We start from the raw sequence: 16,098 nt of genomic DNA, 5'->3' as shown, positions 1-16,098 counted from the left end.
GAACACGTAACTCGAAGGATTCCACGCTTACGTATCAATTCTCTTGGCGCATATCTTTTTGCTGGGGAATGCGTTCACACGACGCTTTTGCTCTACGCACGTACAGACACGTATCAATCAATGTTGTGGAGCGGGGCATGAGCTGCGTGCGCGGTACATGGAAATCGTTTTTACCATTGTTCTCTGTTAAATATTTATAACATCATGTAACCTGCTGTGTTCCTTTTCCTAAAAATCATACCACCTGACCATTAATTCCAAGTTCCAAATTTTCCACTTCTCTGGGGACTATCCTTCCCCAGTAACGCCGGATAGCCTATCAGTACATATTTTCTTAATTTCCTTTGAATAATTAACAATTTTAATCGATTTATCGCAGAATTTTCAGCTTGTGAAGTGCTGGATATGGTTGGCGAGGAGAGGCAGATTTTAGATGAGATACGGAGGAGACAGAAGGTATGGATGGAGTTAGTGCTTAGCGGGGAGGGGATGTTGAAAATGGTGTTAGAGGGTAGAATGTCAGGGAAACGAGGGAGGGGAAGAAAAAGAATAGGAATTTTAGATGTTTCGAAAGAAAGTAGGACTTACAGTGAATTGAAGAAGACAGTACTGGAAGAAAAGGGAGGCTCCCAGATTACTTCTTTAGTACTCCATGGAAACCTAACTTAATCGGTAGAATACTATAATAATAGTAATATTTGTAGGATCCGAATTCAATCACTAATCCCGCGTAAGGTATCCATATGTGAATTATATAGAGACTGTCCCAAGGGTCGTGTGTCATTTTTGACCTTTAATTTTAGTAACTTTGCATCGAGAAATATTCATGAAAATTGGCACACTTATTATTATTATTATTGCATAAGTTACAATTTGGCAACTGGCCAGGTGGTAACATGTATATACAAAAAATAAAAACACAACATCCCCACAAAGTCACATATCAACTAGACAGTTGTACAAATTTTAAAATTTAATTAAAATGTCTAAAAAATTAAATACTTTTTCAGCTTTTTCTTAAATATTTTTATTTTACTAGGAAAGGGCTCAAATAACTCTGCAGGCAATCTGTTCCAATCTTCAATTGTTCTATTCAGGTATGAAAATTTTTTAACATTGGTCCTCTGCGCCCGGCATTTGATTTTGAACTGATGATCGTTCCTACCAATGAAATTAGGTTTTCCCACTTCATTGCTTTATTCCCTCCATGCTTTATCCCCTTTATATATGTTATACATACCGCAGAGTCGGTTTCTTTTTCTCCTGCTATCAAAAGATTCCCACCCCAGTATTTTTAACATTTCTGATACGCTCTCTATCCTCCGATGCCTACCCAAAACGTATCGAGCCGCTTTTCTTTGTACTCTCTCCAAGGCCTTTATATGTCCCACCTCATATAGATCCCACACCATTGAGGCATACTCTAGGATAGGCCTAACCAGTGTTTTATACGCCATTTCCTTCGTGCGAAACTTGCTTCCCTTTAGATTTCTCATCACCCAGTGCAGTTTCTTGAAGGCTTTCTTAGCTGTATATTGAACGTTCAGCCCCCAATTCAAATCTTTAGACAGGTGGACACCTAAGTATTTACTGTTGTCACACCTAGGAATAGGGTTATCTAAGAACTGATACTCCCTTTTGGTAGAATTTATCTTGTTGCCGAAGGATATAAGCTTACATTTACCTACGTTTATATCCATCCCGGTCTGAGTCACCCAATCTGCCATTTTATTAATGCCCACTTGCAGAGTTTCATGATCGCTCTCTCCTCCGATCTGTTTATAAATGATGCAATCGTCGGCAAAAAGTCTAACATGCGAGTTAATTTTATTAATGCGAGTTATGGGGAAAGGTCCTAAGTTTTGTTGAGTGTGAGGAAAATTTTTACAATTTTGACCTTTTGACCTCACAATGTGGGTCCAAACCAAAAATTTGAATTTGCTTTATGGAGTTTCAATGTTTAAAAAATCGAGATAGAAAAATGTCTGAATTTCATTGACCAAGATGTTAATTCTCAGGTTTTCGGACACGAGAAACCCGAAAAAACACTTATTATTCACGAAAATTCAACCGTTGACCAAGTAAGGTCACCATCGAGGTCATAAGGGTGGCAAAAAGAATAGCATACCAACAAAGGTGTCGATCCATGGGTTTTATAGAGTTCCCAAGTCATTGCCACTGTCCAAATACCCGTATTATTCACTAATTGACCTCCGTGGTTCACAATGGGGATGAAAGGTGATAGATTTAAACGTCGGGCCATCATGACAACCAACGTGTCAAACCATAGGTTTTGAAGGGTGCCAAAGTCGGTTAGGCAGTTCATAGATCCGTATTGTTGATTTTTTGTGTATTGGATGTATTGATCCACCTCTTAATTTATACGAAAAGAGTGAAATAACCCAAAAAATGGCAAAAAGGATACGTAATAAGAGTAAAGCATGTGCCACATTTTCTAAAATATTTTAGATAATTGAATACTTAAGCCGTTAATTAACACACGGAAGATAAATGAGCGGAGATGTCTTTATCGGGAGGTTAAAGAGCAAAAGAACGCAATGCGAGATAAAAACTGATTAAACTTTCGGAGACAAGGGCTTCCGTTTCTCCTATCTCATAATATAATCGCAAATTCATTGACGAAAGATAGTTCGGACAATTATGAAATCTATTTGAAAGAAATGAAAGTAAAGAAAAAATTGTCTATTAAATAGGTAAATTAGATTATTAGGTATGATTTTTGTAAATTTTATTGACCCATGCATGCTCTCCAGAACACATTAACTAAATTTTACATTTCTGCTCTATCTTGAGGTTTAAAATTACATTCGTTTTGTGAAAAGTTTTGACTATTTCGTCGAAATATCGTCAATACGGGGGAGATTATTTCATACGAAATTAAGTATATATATATGCGGGCTATACACGAGGCATATTCATAAGTAAGGGCCGTTTGGTCACAGGGAAAATATACTCATATGAAAAATAATTTTTTGGCACTTTCATTTGGCTACAAACCTTTTTCAATTCTCTACAGAATCGCCGTATACTTCTAAGCATTTTTCGTACCGCTGCACCAGCTTCTTCAACCCCTCTTTATAGGAGATCCTTGCTTACAACGATGCAAGTACAAAATAAATCATGAATTCAAAGAAGAAAATATAAAAAAAATGATTTTGAATGATTGTAAAATTCGTTTTTCGCTCCACCCCGCCTTGATATGGGGGATGAGTGGGCGATTGGGGAGGGGTTGTTATAGCGACCCGCCGTCAGCTTCCGCATATAAGACCGTGTGGGGACCACCGTCGACTACACTTTGTCGGAGCTGAGCAGACAAAGGACACAGCAACGAGTATGAAGAGTAAGTAAACATCATGAACATGGTATGAACAGGTTTAGCTGATGCTCTTTTGCGGGATGCGCATAAGAAACGAAGTACCTTACAGTAAAATTCGAAGATCCAAGCCTGATGGAGTCGAATGGAAATCGAGGGATCCGGGTTCCAAACCCGGTCAGGGCGAATTATTTTTTTCTCTGTAGATGTTTCGCACAATTCGTGCATTACGGGTGACTCCCGTAAAGTTATCACCGTGACTAGTCTCGTTATACTTAAAATTGAAATTTTCCATTTTAAAATAAACACTTGCAATTTTCCACGATTATAAACTTTTATTCCGACCTAGGCTTCGATGTCACTATATCAATTGAATGCACTAAACACCATTTTGAACCATTTTGTACCTCGAAGATGATTCAGTAACATCGAAACCTAGGTCGGAATAAAAGTTTATAGTCGTGGAAGTTTTTATTTCAATGCCTTAAAGTACCTAAAAACTTGATGTATAGTCACAGACTGAATGAAAATAACTAAGGCGAGATATAGTGGATGGAAATCCTGAGTTATTGAAAAATAGATGGCACTTCTCCACAATTTTTTTGCGTAACGCACAACGCATTTCAACTGTTAAGTTATTCTCCAGTAAAATGAGTACAGTGTACTTAGGTACCCGATAATCGATATTGTTTACATTTATTCTGTGCTAATGAAAAATATATGGCATTTTAGAAATGTTTATTGCGGAGCGAACAATGCGTTTTGATCGTTAGGTTACCAGTACAGTACACGCACTGTACATAAGATGACGTTACGGTTCAAACGCGATGTTAGTTACGCAATACACTTTTGTAAAAGTGCCATTTATTATTAGTATATATGCGTAGAATAGTAGTATTAGTAGTATAGTATATAGTATTAGTAGTATATATGCGTACTAAATATATGCAATTGCGATCATCAGCTTCTACGCATGCGACGAACATTGAAATGGTACAGTTTGAGATCACGCGATGAGTCTGTCTGAAAAAGCGAAGATAAAAATTTGTTTCTCAAAATTTCGTTTTCATTCATTTATTTTGTTGAGGGAATAGAACTGGGATCTTAATTTTTAAAATCTAATGAAAATTATTTCAACAGCTAACTTTTAAATTTCCCAAAAAAATACCGAATCCAGTGCTTTCATCAGTATTTCCTTACTGCATAGTCAGCTTGAACACTCTCTTAGTTATAAGTGGTTATCATAAAAGAATGATGCGGTTTCAATGATTCATTGCAGAAAAATGGAGAAATTTAAAGATTTTGTGTAATAGCAACTCGTGAAATTTCAAAAAATTTGCATGAGTCATTATAAAAACAGTACTTGTTGTGTAACAACTGCAAATAATTCTCTTTTCATTTAAACCATGTTCAAAACCGAACCATTCTTTTATGATAACCTTGTATTTCCAGGTCCGACGGATAGGATAAATTAAGACAGATATTATGCCGAATTGATAGGTATGGCTATATGTGTCTCCCCTGAACAATAGAGGACTTAATGAAATTTTAGGCGGACCGTCGTTAAAGTATTTCCTATTAATTTGTTTTCCACGCGCCTATCAAGGCGGCTAGCGGGGAATTATGTAGATAGCTAAATTGTCCAATTTATATAGAGAGGATCCATGGCTAAGTGGGCTCTGATTGGTCCGTTTTTCAGCAGGTTCTTTTCTTTTCTCTTCCCTGAGTTTTTCGATCCATGGTTTCCACGTTGGTTTGGCAGAACACGCTCTAAGAAAACAAAATCAGAACTCTTGATGCTATCAACTCGCCGGGAACTCCCAACATATTTCATAATCGTAGGAGAAATTTTAATGAATAGTTCAAAACATCCCATTCTGAGGGGGAAAATTGTAAGACTGGTGAGTTCATTTTTGTGTAGCTCGTTGAATACGAAGGTCGAAGAAGATGAACAAGTCCCATTACCCAGAATCCCAGTGGCTTAGTCCAGGATGAGCTCCTCCCTCACTTTCGATGGCAACGAGCGGGTTAAATTACTAACGGGGCACTTCATTAACTGATTCCCAAAAAAAGTAGGCTTCTTTTCAATTTTCTCCGGAAATTGCAATGGAAAGTAAGATAGGATTCCGGTAGTTAATGCAGTGAACTGCGCGAAAAGAGTGGCTATGTTAGCAGTGAACGCACAGGTGCAAAGTTATATACACCAAGGATGATATAGGGCTCTATTACATAAATAGGCACACGTTTTACCTAATGCACTCTTTACATTTAAAATTAATAGTGTGTTTATATCGATTTTCCGCTTTGTTGCGATCTCACTCGCGCACCATTAGCTACTGTTTTAGTTTTCTTGGTATTTCATCCGGGAGAAGTCTCATACTAATCATAGCAATGCTTTTCTCATCCGATTTGAAGATAGATAAAGCTTAATACAGTTGATTCCCCAGATGAACGCTTCATATTTCTTCAAAATAACTGATTCTTTGCTTTCTCTCTGTTCTCCCCATACTTAGGAGTTTCCTTTGCCCTGGCGGTGGCCTGTGCTGCACTATATCACGGCTAGAATACCATGTAGGGCCACGAGTGCTGATTAAATTTTACCGCATTGTTGCGATCTTATCCACGAAACATCGGCTACTGAACAAGTTTTCTTGGAATTTCAGCCGGTAGAGAAGTCTCATACTAATCATAGCATTTATTTCATTGCTTTCCTCATCCAATTTGAAGACAGAGAAAGCTTAATACAGTTGATTCCCCAGATAAACTCTTCATATTTCTTCAAAATGACTGATTCCTTGCATTCTCTCTGTTCTCCCCAGACTTAGGAGTTTCCTTTGCCCTGGCGCTGGCCTTTGCTGCACTAGCTCACGGCTTGAACACCGTGTACAGCCCAGACTGCACTGTCTGTCCTGACTGCGTGAACGAAGTGCACACCAACTACAGCTATCCCATCCCGGACGACATATGCTCACTGTGCCTCTGCGAGAACGGCACGCCGGAGAAGGTCAGGTGCCAAAGAGGATTCAAGTACGACGGAACCAAAGGGAAATGCGTCCATGACGACACAGGGTTGTGCTCGCCTTGCTGCGACGACTGCTGCAAGAGCATGTGCCCAACCTGCTACCACGGCATCGCCACTCCGATCCCCAATCCGAAAAACAAGTGCTGGTACTGCTTATGCGACAGCGACGGAAGCATCAAACAAAAGAAGTGCCCGCGAGGCTTCCGCTATAACCCGGACACTATGGACTGCGACATCCCGGACCCAGATTGCGGACAGTGCCCGGATGTTGTGTGTACCGGCGGGGACCACGAATTACACTTCGCGGACAAGAACAGCGAGGACAATTGCGACTTCTGCTGCTGCAAGCCGCATGATCTCCAACCCTACATAAAGAGGTGTCCGTGGGGCGAGAAGTTCCTCGGTGGTACCTGCGACGAGAGTACCAGGGGACAGTGCAAACCCACAAGGTAAGCAAACTTAATTCACTGACCCTTGATCAACTTTGTGGTATTCCATTATAAAAAAAAATTCAGGAAAAATTAAGACAGGAAATTTAGGAAAACTTAAGCAAACTTACATTGTGTCTTATGAGCAGGACTGAAAAAAATGCACCCCGAAGAGTATTTGAGATACTAACTACCGCTCTAAATGTATTTGAAATACAAAACACAATATACCGCTCCATATATGTACGAAATGCTAATTACAAAATACCTTCGACTTGGTTACTTGAAAAAAAAACTACAAAATAGTATTTGGAATACATTTTAAAATACAAAATACATTTGTAGGGAAACTAAGAGATCTAAAAAATATAGCCTACCGTGGATAGTCGAAAAATTAAGAAAACGATAGTAACGAAAACGAAGTAAACTATGTAGCATATTGTTATAGAAGTGTTATCAGAGCCACTTCAAAAGTAATTTACAAATTTATTTTTTTATTTTAGAATCGGAGAATACCTAAAAACCTGTATTTGAAACACAAAATACAAAATTAAGTCAGGTCTTCCATTTGAAATACCCAATACATATTGCAAATGTATTTCAAGTACGTATTTTAAAATACTTGTATTTGAAATACTACCCAGCCGTGATTATGAGGATCTATCACTCCCATTTGACCTGTACTGCTGGCCCGGAACATAGGGCGGGGCAGATGGGGCATGTACCCCGGCGGCAGATTTCAGGGGTTGCAAAATTTGAAAAGTTAATTTAAAAGTTTTTTAAATGTAAAGTTTGTCAAATTGCTTTATTTAAAAATAATTATTAGTTGAAGGGGTCGGGTTGAAAGAGTGTCAGCCATCATTTCTAGTGTTTTGAGATATTCACATTTTGAAGTTTGGTTGAATCCATAAATATCTGTAATCATTTAACAACAAATTTCAACAGTTTATATTAGGTCTAAAAATTTAATTGTTAAATTAAGTAGTAAGTTGGAGTCAATAAATAAAAACGAACAAACTTTGTATTAATCCACCAATTTCCCAGACAGCACAGAATCTGTGCCATCTGGGTTATTTACGCGGTACGACTAGTTTCGAAGCAGCGGCGTCATCCTCAGGTACAAAGGTTACAAAGAATCAAACCACATGATATATATAAGGATGTTTGATTCTTTGTAACCTTTGTACCTGAGGATGACGCCGCTGCGTCGAAACTAGTCGTACCGCGTAAATAAATTGGTGGATTAATACAAAATTTGTTCGTTTTTATTTATTGAAATGAACTTCCACAAAGTTGAGCCTGTGACTATCGAGATTAGTAAGTCGGAGCTTGTAGTTCATATTTTTCCTCGATAGATAGCGTGAGCAGGCCAAAAATGATGGTTGGTAATCTTATAACCCTTCTAATTATAAATAATGAAACAATAATATTAATAAAAATTCTTAATTGCAAAAATACGATATGTAATTTCAACTATCATATCTCAAAAAAATAGATTACGGATGTATTGTACGAGTGGATTGTATTTTCCTCGTATTTTAGTGGTTGGGGGTGAGGGAGGAAGTGGGGTAACAGGGGTGGGAACGGCGGTCAACCGATCTTTTTCTCCCCAGATCAAACTCCTAGTTGTATAACCCATAGTGTTTTCCTCTTTCCAGCCACGGAACGCGTTCAGTACTATTGCAGGAGGAGGTGCCCACCGACAAAGTCAGTAAACAGACACTCTCGTGCGCCTCACGCCAGCAATTGAAAATTTTGCTCTCAATCATCAATATCGTGGCAGCTAAATATTCCGTCATAGCATTTTACACCACAAAGCAATGTATATTTTATATAATTCCTAAACAGAGCAGGAAATTTATGCATTTTTTAGAATAAATATTGCGTTGGATCCCTACATAATCCCTTTCTTTTTTTGTTTACGAAATTACTCACATGAACCTTAAGCTTTCATTTTGAAAGTTCGTAATGTCTACTTTTATAACGCGAAAAATCCACAGAGAAAAAATCATCCGACTGGGATTCGAACATGGATTCCCTCAATTACTGGCCGAGTGCTTTAGCCAGATAACCTCCTGAGGCGTCATACTCCTCCAAGGAAATTTGTGGGCAATACCAGACAACGTAGACTTAAATTAAATCACTTTATAATATCTCATAAAACTCTATCATTCCGAAAATGAGTTTCAATTGTACACTACGATACGATAGTCATTATCAAGACTAATCCTAGATGATGACTATGAAGTAGTTGAAATCCATGGTCAGAATATTAAATTTTTGTGGAATATTACAAAGTGAATTCTTTTGTACTATAGATATTTGGTTCCATTAAGTGAAGTCTGAGCACTTGATAAAAAATCATGTTGAAGTTTGTGGGTATTAACCGATTATAACCCAATTTTACTTCTAAGAAACACCGAAAATGTATAAACTTCCTGCTCTATTTAGGAAATATCTAAACTAAACATTATTTTGGGTGTAAAATGCAATGAATATTTAGCTGCCACGATGTTGATGATTGAGAGCAAAATTTCCAAGTTTTCAAAATGAAAAATGTTGAAATTACATCTCCCAGAAGCAGCTCTGGGTTAGAAAGAGTTAAAAACTGCACCCTTTCTCGGACATTCGCGCACATCTAGGTACCAACAAGTGTTTGAAAAGACATTTTAGTGTGTCTAGACATATATATTCATCTACATAATACCCTGCGAGCCAGTTCTGCTATCTATTTCTTTCATTTTCTTCTCATAATCACATCTACCGTAGTGCGAAGTTGAAAGAAGAACATATTTCGGGACGTATAATTATGTAAGTATTCAAGATGAAGGCTCAATTTTTCAGGTGGTAATACTAAAAAAAAATGGCAATGTGCGACTCCTTACTTTCCCCTCTCAAGTGAAGAGTCCTCGAGGCTCGGCATATGAGGGTGAAAGTGGTATTCACAGCCACTTGAAAGCCCAAAAGGTTTTAGTTTTCTGTCTTCTCATTTTTGGACAACGTTAACGATTTATATCGTTTGATGGAATAAGAAATTGATTATATTTGGAGACGTATTCCTTTCTCCGAAAAGGATAAACTGCTGGCAGAGAATGCATCAGTACTCCTCTGGATTTCTTCCGCGTCAATTCTAGTTTCGAAGAGTACTTTCGCCGACGCTTCAGCCCACGCTTATAAATAAGATGCGATTTCTAACCATATAAAACACCAGCAACACTGTCGTTTGAAGCGTGAATCGATGCGGAGGCAATCCCGAGAAACAAGTCAGGCTTCCATCCTCTACATGCATGGTTGGAAAAGTCTCCTCAATTATGTCATAATCAAGACCTGCAATAGGGTAGTTTCCTTCATCAAAGAAAACGAAAGGCATTGATTGCGATTCTTTACCCACCATTAGTGTATTCATAATATACAAATTATTTGGTTTTAGAAATACCGGTTTAGACGAAAGACAATGGTCAATTTTTATCCTCATTTGAAAAAGGCCAGATTGGCGCCCATGCGATTCCACTCCACGTGACGTCGCAGGGACCTAGTTTCTATACGAGGGGATAGGAGTTTTACATCGTCTGAGATTACCAATGCATGCATGAGGCACAAAGCTCAGGGAATCATCTCTTAATAATCACTTATTAAAACTGGCTCAGGTCGGAAAGTTTTCTTCGTTTGAAGAGGTTTTAATTATCCTTATTTAAGTCGAGCGCTACCAGCTAGCAGGGCACTCTGCAACCTGCTAGCATCCTACGTCGTATCAGCGCTCAAAGCCTCGCCCCAAGGTCACCTCACTTGCGGCAGCGGGAACCAGAACGACGTCACGCGGAGTTATCCCGGCATTCATAGTTACCCGTCGCGTTATCGCGCGCTTGAAAATTTTCTCTTTTCATTTAATCGCGAAAAATAGATATCGTCATTTAAAAATCTGAATTCGTGAAATACGTACTCCAGGAGTAATAATCTTTTGATTTAGGCAATAAAAAATAATAGGAAACCACTCTATTGGGCCTAAATTGGTTTAACCACTGTTGAGACCCAATAGTAATTCATACATTTTCGGTCCAATTCCATTATCATATTTCGCTCTAGGTCTGCCGAATATGTCCTCGCTGAAGATTGTGTTGAAGTCGCTCGTCCAGGTGACACTTTACATGTCATTTTTTACTTAAATTAAGCATGTATATTGCATGAAATTTTTCAATTTATAGTAATAGAATGGCCAATCATGTTTTGCTAAAATTATTTTGACAATTAAGTGACTTTTTATTTTAGTTGTTCATGGTCTAGAAGTCATTTAAGAAGATACTATTGCTAAAATTAATTACATATTACCATCAAATAAAATTTTAATGAAAAGCATGAGCTTGATGGCATGATACGAGTTTTCCAACGTTCGGTTTAATGTTACTTAGCAGAAGTCTTAAATCACCGCGTTCGCAAACCTGAAGTCTGTTTCTCTGCTTGGAAATAAGCTGAGTGACTGCACTAAAACCTGACCTCTCCTGGACCTGATTCCTCTCCACATTCACAACCGTTTTATTCACACTGAACTTTACTGCCGAAGTTCTCTGTATCATGAAGTTGTGCCAACGATGGACCAAATGAGACTAAACCCCTTCAAACGTTTCCCTTGATCAAGAAAGGCTTGGAAATATTTTTCAACCGTTCTTACTTTAAAATGTAAGAAAACACATGGTTTAAATTACTTCCTGATGCGGAAAACAAAGTAAAACGAAGGCAAAAGAAAGGTTACGGAACCTTCGCATTTGTCACATTGTCAGGACCCTCCGGCGCCCCCCTGCCGCCCCCTTGGCACTTTTCGCCCCCATAGACTACAGCAACGCCCCCCAGGGTGCGGTAGCGCCCACTTTCGGAACCACTGGAGTAAAGCCTCCCCTCTTAGGAGAAAAGTTGGAGAAGTGTGATAAATGTAAAATTGCGGTCCAATTCCATTATCATATTTTGCTCCAGGTCCGCCGAATACGTCCTCGCTGATGATTGTGGTGACGTCGTATGTCCAAGTGACCCAGACACCGCTCCGCTCTACCCTGACCCAAATGACGAGCATTACTTCTGCCAATGCGATTGGGGTGGTGTAGCTCACCAGTTTCCATGTCCACCCAACACCATCTTCAATTTCAAGCAGCAGACCTGCGTACCGGAGAATCGGCAGACGAGAAAAGTCCTCGCTGGGGATTGTGCTGACGTCGTATGTCCAAGTGACCCAGAAACCGCTCCACTCTACCCTGACCCAAATGACGAGCATTACTACTGCGTATGTGATTGGGATGGTGTAGCTCACCAGTTTGCATGTCCACCCAACACCATCTTCAATTTCAAGCAACAGACCTGCGTACCGGAGAATCGGCTGACGAGAAAAGTCCTCGCTGATGATTGCGCCAACGTCGTTTGTCCAATTGGCCCGAGTACCGTTCCGCTCTACCCTGACCCAAATGATGAGCATTACTTCTGCATATGTGATTGGGATGGTGTAGCTCACAAGTTTCCATGCCGACCCAACCTCATCTTCAATTTCGAGCAGCAGACCTGCGTACCGGAGAATCGGCTGTCGAGAAAAGTCCTCGCTGGGGATTGTGCTGACGTCGTATGTCCAAGTGACCCAGAAACCGCTCCGCTCTACCCTGACCCAAATGACGAACATTACTTCTGCATGTGTGATTGGGGAGGTGTAGCTTCCCCGCTTCCGTGCCCACCTGATACCATCTTCAATTTCGAGCAGCAGACCTGCGTACCGGAGAATCGACTTTGAAAGATGTGCATTTCAACGCTGGGACAACCATTACTTATCGATTAGGTCCGTGTATAAAGTCAGAGACTACACCTGTTAGCCACTATACATAACACAGGCGAACAAAAAAATTTTGCTTGAAAACTTTTTTTATTTCAATAGCTGATCTTTATAGATTTTGATGTGCCGCATCCAAACCTGGCCTTAGTTTTTTTGTATCACCCATAGTTTCCAAGCAATATGTATATAATATTTAGTGTAATACCCCTATACGGTATACAGGGAAATCGATGAAACACCGTGTTACATCATAAAATTGTTTGTATTTACTATAGCGTGATAATACAGGGTTCACTTGCCAACTGAAATTGGTCTGCATTTTCTTTCCCTTTTTTCCTTGAAGCTTCTTGTGTAGCTTTTTCTGCGATGAATCGCTTGCTGAACTTCTCGTTGAAGTACCAACAGTAATCCCCCATTATCTTCGTTCATTAGACCTACTTTTTTAATTTTATTATAACTATAACAAAGCTGTTAAATTCTAAAAATATTGCTTGATTTCATAAATTTAACTGTAAAATGTGAATAAATGGTGGGTGATACAACTTTAAAACCATCATATTTGGATTCAGCAACTTTAAAAACATAAGAATAAGGTATTTTCAGTAAAAAAGTTTTTTCATTGTTGGCCTGTGTAATTGGTCTCTACAGAGAGCTCTGTACATCAATAAAGCTATTTTTTCATCGAACCTTTTGTCGGTTTCCATCATAAGAAACTACTGTCGCTTGATTACAGGTACTCTTGTGTGGCATGATAATCATCAACAGTTCAGAAATCCGATCATTCTTTTGAAGCAATTCTCCACCCAGTTCTCCCATTGGCCAATTATTTAACTCCTGCATAATGCATCTGAATCACATCCTTCAACACCTGCTCCATGTATGCTATCTCATCCTTTGCCAGTATCCCATTCTTCCTGCCCTTTGACAATCGTTTTTATAAAATCATCCCGTCTCATATTGAGTCGATTGTGATTGTCCCGATGGATAAATTATGAATGAAACGTGGTCAAGAAGAAGCAAAAAATCAACAGCACTTTTAAAAGTACGCCAAATATTCGTGGCTTTGCCTTCTTCACCGGAAGTAGAACCAAAATTAATCAATCTATCTGCTATCCTCTTCTAAAGTGGATGGCGGGTCTCCGTCAAAAGATATTTATCTCAGCAAGTTCTGATCTTTATCACCTTTTTTCCGTGTATCAAATTTTCTAGATCCCGTGCATATCGATTTATTCCAGGATAGATTTGAATAGACACTGCAATTGATAAAGACTGGATATTGGAATAGAACCTGGATATTAGATAGTGAAATCTAGAGATGATTTTATTATTTCCCCTCTCCCTCCCCTCTTTGGAGCAGCACTAATAAGTATGTCATGACTGGTGGCGCGCCAGTATTAACTCGTTTCGGAAAAAAAGCACCGCGTGAACGTGCCCCGTGCGTAAACGTACCCCTGTCTACCATATGCTCATTTCTATTTTTTCTTGTTCTAGGTCCGCTGAATACACCCTCGCCAATGACTGCGCATGCATCTGGTGTGGCAATGACCCTGGCAATAGTCCTCTGTTCCCAGACCCCGATGACAACCACTACTTCTGCGAGTGTGATGACCAAGGAAACGTTCACCAGGTGCCATGCCCACCAGGATACATCTTCGACAACGACTTGCAAACCTGCATTCCCGAGAGCATCTTTTGATAACTTTCTCCGCTGCCTCTTTTTTTTTTGGTGGCGCATTGCTCGTTATTAATCATAATGAAATTTTCAGGTTTATATCAATGTTGGATTGAACCTCAATGTTTTCTGCGACGTATAATCTTTATATTTGAGATCCTGGAAAATTTTATACTCTATCAATCCTGATATTTTAAGAAGACGGTTAAGTTTTAAATAAGTATTACTACACCAAAAAATACAAAATATAATCGGTCGAAAAGAGGGTATGCGTCTTCTAAAGTCGAAATATCAAGGCCGAAAACACACCTGTTAGCCTTCATGAATGACCAATCACGGAGAACTCTGTACATAAATAAATCAAATTTAATTTTCAAACCTCAAGCTCGTTTCCATTGACGCAAATTTTTTCTCTGGGGTATAATATGACGCTTAGGTTTCCTATGAAATGAAGAAAGGCTCGAGGTAAGCACCACCTTAAATCCTACAGCAGTCCAAACATTCACGAGCTGCAGCTTGCCAACACTTGCCAAAGGTAAGTGATTCCTATGCAAAGATTGGTGTGTGTGGCAAGTGGTTGGCCCATTGTAAAATTAAAATTATTATTAATAAAAAAAAAGGTTATAACAAAGATAAAATAAAAACATGCAATGAGTCGTACCAGCAAGTAAATAAAATGACTTTACTAATAGAGGCATCGTTGTTGTCGCTGGCAATATAAGGACAGAACGGCGTTTTAAATCTCTCTATTTTTCAGTATATTTCCTTTGTTTTCTTCTCGAGAACACGTCATTTGCTAAGTATATTTAGCCTATACTTTGCACTACGCTCCTTTAAATATTCCCATTCTTAATCGCCTCACACATTGGACACGCTACACCTTTTTATCGTAACAACTCATCACGAATATGGCGGCCGTTAGCTGTACTCTTTTGGTTTCAACTGTCAGTCCTACTTCATGACGGTCCCACACGCTTGCAGCATACTCCAAGGGAGGCCTTGATAAAGTCAGGCAGCTTATTTATTTCACCTTTCTATGACATCTACCGAGGTTTCTTTTTACAAATCCCAGTTTACGGTAGGCTTTCCTTTACGATTGGCTCCCACATTTAACAACAAAATCACACTAGCAACTTACAAACCAAAACGGATCTTATATTCAGGATAACCCTTGTTCTACGCAAATATGTTATATTTTAGTTATCCATTACAGTAGAGTCCTGCAAACCTGGACTAATGTGCAGGGATGCCGACTTAAAAAAATATTGGGGGGGTCCAAACCGGGGATCTTGCCCCGGGGAAATTTTATAAGTAGTGAGTTCTAAGTTTTTCTACCATTTTAGAATAGTCAGATTATCAATATTAGAACCCTGATGACTCGAATCTCGACATCTGGACACTCCGGGGAAAATCAACAAGCCTGACACATTTTTTTCTCACACCCTTAACGAATTTTTGAGGGGGCTCGGGCCCCCTCAGGCCCCACGGAGTCGGCGCCACTGCGAATGTGGACGAAAGGGTGTTCAGGTTTTGGAAATGTCTGTTGCCTATTGATAACGGAATACAAATGAGGAAAAGTACGAGTTTCCATTCATAATTTCTTCATTAAACCTTTATTTATTGCTTGAAAATGTTATTTCTAAACCTGATCTTGACTTAAAATGTTCGGAAAACCGTGATGTGCTAGGCATCACTTCGCGCTCCGGTCGGTGCGGGAATTGATCGTACCGCCAGGATTTTATGGTTATCGGCGTCGGCGTTTGCTGCACTCTACCGTAATTGACGTAGAAAAAAATCTCTCCTGATAAAGGTCTTATTTTTTTTAGCGTGGGATATAAA

At 39.2% G+C, this 16,098-nt stretch overlaps 1 protein-coding gene across 1 annotated transcript; it reads left to right on the top strand.

Moving 5' to 3' along the window:
* Positions 1-3,262: 3,262 nt before the first annotated feature.
* Positions 3,263-14,160, top strand: LOC124160694 (kielin/chordin-like protein). The gene is made up of 4 exons (XM_046536670.1): positions 3,263-3,361; positions 6,154-6,805; positions 11,750-12,593; positions 14,079-14,160. Exons 1-3 carry the CDS (start codon positions 3,355-3,357, stop codon positions 12,546-12,548), a joined length of 1,458 nt encoding a protein of 485 aa, XP_046392626.1. The 5' UTR covers positions 3,263-3,354; the 3' UTR covers positions 12,549-12,593; positions 14,079-14,160.
* Positions 14,161-16,098: the final 1,938 nt, after the last annotated feature.

This window comes from Ischnura elegans, chromosome 6 (assembly GCF_921293095.1).
Source record: "Ischnura elegans chromosome 6, ioIscEleg1.1, whole genome shotgun sequence".
In the NCBI taxonomy this organism is placed as follows: Eukaryota; Metazoa; Arthropoda; class Insecta; order Odonata; family Coenagrionidae; genus Ischnura; species Ischnura elegans.
The sequence above is the reverse complement of the archived record's forward strand: the minus strand, read 5'-3'. Positions and strand labels throughout refer to the sequence as shown.

Coding starts and splice junctions, on each gene's coding strand:
- LOC124160694 (XM_046536670.1), top strand. Junction 6,806..11,749: donor GGACAGTGCAAACCCACAAG/GTAAGCAAACTT, acceptor ATTTTGCTCCAG/GTCCGCCGAATACGTCCTCG.